This window comes from Gadus morhua, chromosome 13 (genome assembly GCF_902167405.1).
Source record: "Gadus morhua chromosome 13, gadMor3.0, whole genome shotgun sequence".
Taxonomy (NCBI): domain Eukaryota; kingdom Metazoa; phylum Chordata; class Actinopteri; order Gadiformes; family Gadidae; genus Gadus; species Gadus morhua.
In genome coordinates, this window is record NC_044060.1 from 2,816,315 (window position 1) to 2,818,814 (window position 2,500).

At 46.0% G+C, this 2,500-nt stretch overlaps 1 protein-coding gene across 5 annotated transcripts in view; it reads right to left on the reverse strand.

Annotated features, from left to right (window-relative positions):
- The window catches only part of rnf123 (ring finger protein 123), a 137,872-nt gene that overhangs the window by 121,589 nt on the left and 13,783 nt on the right, over positions 1-2,500 (reverse strand). For all 5 annotated transcript variants that reach the window (XM_030375412.1, XM_030375413.1, XM_030375410.1 and 2 more), the window contains exons 17-19: positions 2,087-2,186; positions 1,493-1,554; positions 170-241 (exon numbers count right to left, since the gene is read on the reverse strand). In XM_030375412.1, coding sequence (XP_030231272.1) covers positions 170-241; positions 1,493-1,554; positions 2,087-2,186 — 234 coding nt within the window. The remainder of the gene's footprint in view (positions 1-169; positions 242-1,492; positions 1,555-2,086; positions 2,187-2,500) is intronic.

Sequence of the window (2,500 nt, forward strand, 5' to 3'; positions counted from 1 at the left end):
ACACACACACACACACACACACACACACACACACACACACACACACACACACACACACACACACAGATTCATTATCAGCATGTTTATCACATACATCAGAACCGACCATAACCCCTGCCCTGATCCAGGCTCCACAGAGCCTCCTCCCTGTTTCTGCAGAAGTTCTTACCCCTCTGTTGCTGGCATTCTCCTGGAGAAACTTCCGGAACTTATTGAGGAAAATGTACCGGGACGCTTCACCCTGAAACGAGACGGGGGGGGGGAAGTTAAAGAGAAGATCCAAACTATTATAAATTAACCCAAAGCCAAAGCCAACACCAAAGCCTAACTTCTAACCTATTCCGCTTAAGGGAAATCCAGTTCCTCATAACAAATTAGGGAAGTGTTCACAGCAGCACGATGTGTGATGTCACAACCTTGAGATTACCGCAGTCCAATACGCTGAGATATGATAATTATCGTACAGAAAGATGGCACGGATGGGGTGGAGGGTTTTAGACCCGACCATGTGCATCCATGGTGAATACTCTGAAATCTATACTCCAAATGCACGTTGTCATCATTTGTTATTTTACCAATTACATACCATTCCTTTTGGAATGGGATTTTAAAATGAAAGTGACAAATAAAGTTTTGTTGTTTGACAGTGACTTAAGACTGACAAAGGGAAGAAACCGAGAAAGTGGAGTCACTTCTCCAGCGGCTGACTCACTGGGGCAGGTTGGCAACTAATCAGTCTCTGTTCTAACCAGACGTGACTGCCCTGGTATCGTCCTCATCTCTCGCACGATGTGGTGCCTGAACTCCTAATGGTTTGGTTTTCTGTCCGCCGGTCCCCGTCTCACTGCCATGCACGGCTCATTTAAAGTACTGGGGGTCAAGTCCCCGTACTGACATATGAGTTTGGGGGAGTTTCATGGTCTCTCTGTGTTGTAGTTCAACAAGCGACCGCTACATGGTGGACATTGGGGGAAGATCTGCCATCTGCCACATTCAGGCCACCTCACACAATGAGTGGTTGTCTGCCAATCCAGATGGCGGACACAAATAGCTGGGAGGACCATCGATTTTTGCAAACATGTCCCAGAGAATGCATAATTATATGAAGGTATGGCCCTGTCAATTTATACAATCATTTGAAAACATGTTTCAACCTGAATCTTTCCAACAAATATTCCTTCCTTGAGGCAGGACAACATCGAACTAAGTCCCGAACGCAGTATGAAACCCAAAGCCAGTATAAAGCCCAAACCCAGTATACAACCCAAACCCAGTATAAAGCCCAAACCCAGTATGCAACCCAAACCCAGTATAAAGCCCAAACCCAGTATAAAGCCCAAACCCAGTAAAAAGCCCAACTGGTGCGAGCTTCAGGCCCCTGCCATCATGTGAGTGTGAGATCACCTGGCCAAACAGGAGAATGAATGGCAATGCATGCGGTTCTACAATAGATGGCGCTGTTCCTGGTGTATCTACTTTAGGCTACACATACCGTCCCTCTGTCTTTGTTGTTGAGCAGAAGTCTCAGGATCTGAACCTGCAACTCCTCCACCACTGAGGAGGAGAGGAGGAGGAGGAGGAGGAGGAGGAGAAGAAGAAGAAGAAGAAGAAGAAGAAGAAGAAGAAGAAGAAGAAGAAGAAGAAGAAGAAGAAGAAGAAGAAGAAGAAGAAGAAGAAGAAGAAGAAGAAGAAGAAGAAGAAGAAGAAGAAGAAGAAGAAGAAGAAGAAGAAGAAGGAGGGAGGGAGGAGAGGGCATAGAAGAGAGAAGAGGGAATGGGGAGAGGAGGGGAGATGAGAGAGAGATAGGAGAGGAGAGAATTGTGAGGGGAGTCAAGTGGAGAGGAGAGGAGGGGAGAGCAGAGAGAGAATAATATGCAAAATATCAATTAGTATAAACAGATGGTGTTCATCTCACCACAAGTGGTAATTTAAGAGTTTGGTAAACAATCAACATGATGGCTGCTAATATGAACGTATTATGTATACATAAGTCCTGTTTGACCATAAGGCTTTCAATTAATCCTAACCGGGCCTGCATGTGATTTGTGTGTTTCTGCTCACTGATGAACCCAGGCACGGCTCTCACCTTCGATCCTCTTCTTCAGCCTCTGACAGCCTCTCTCGTACGCACGCCGCCGCAACCGTTCGTCAGCCGTCTCACTCTTGGCCTCCAGCTCGTCCTTCCCCTGGAGCAGACGGACACCACAGTCAGACAGACAACACGTTCAGGCAGACGGTCTCTGTTTTCATTGTCTAAACGCTACCTGCTTCTTAATGTCCCGTCTAACACTACCTCCTTCTTAATGCCCTTTCTCTCTGCGTCAGTGTTTCGTTACGTATGCACCATAAAATAAGCTAACCAGAACCCTGACAGTTTCAGTGTTACCTATGAGGCATCAAACAAGCTAACCCTGAATATTTTACAGTTGCCTTGCCTATATAGCATCAAACAAGCTAACCTAACCCTGACTAGATCAGTGCTTTGGTACTCTATGTAGTA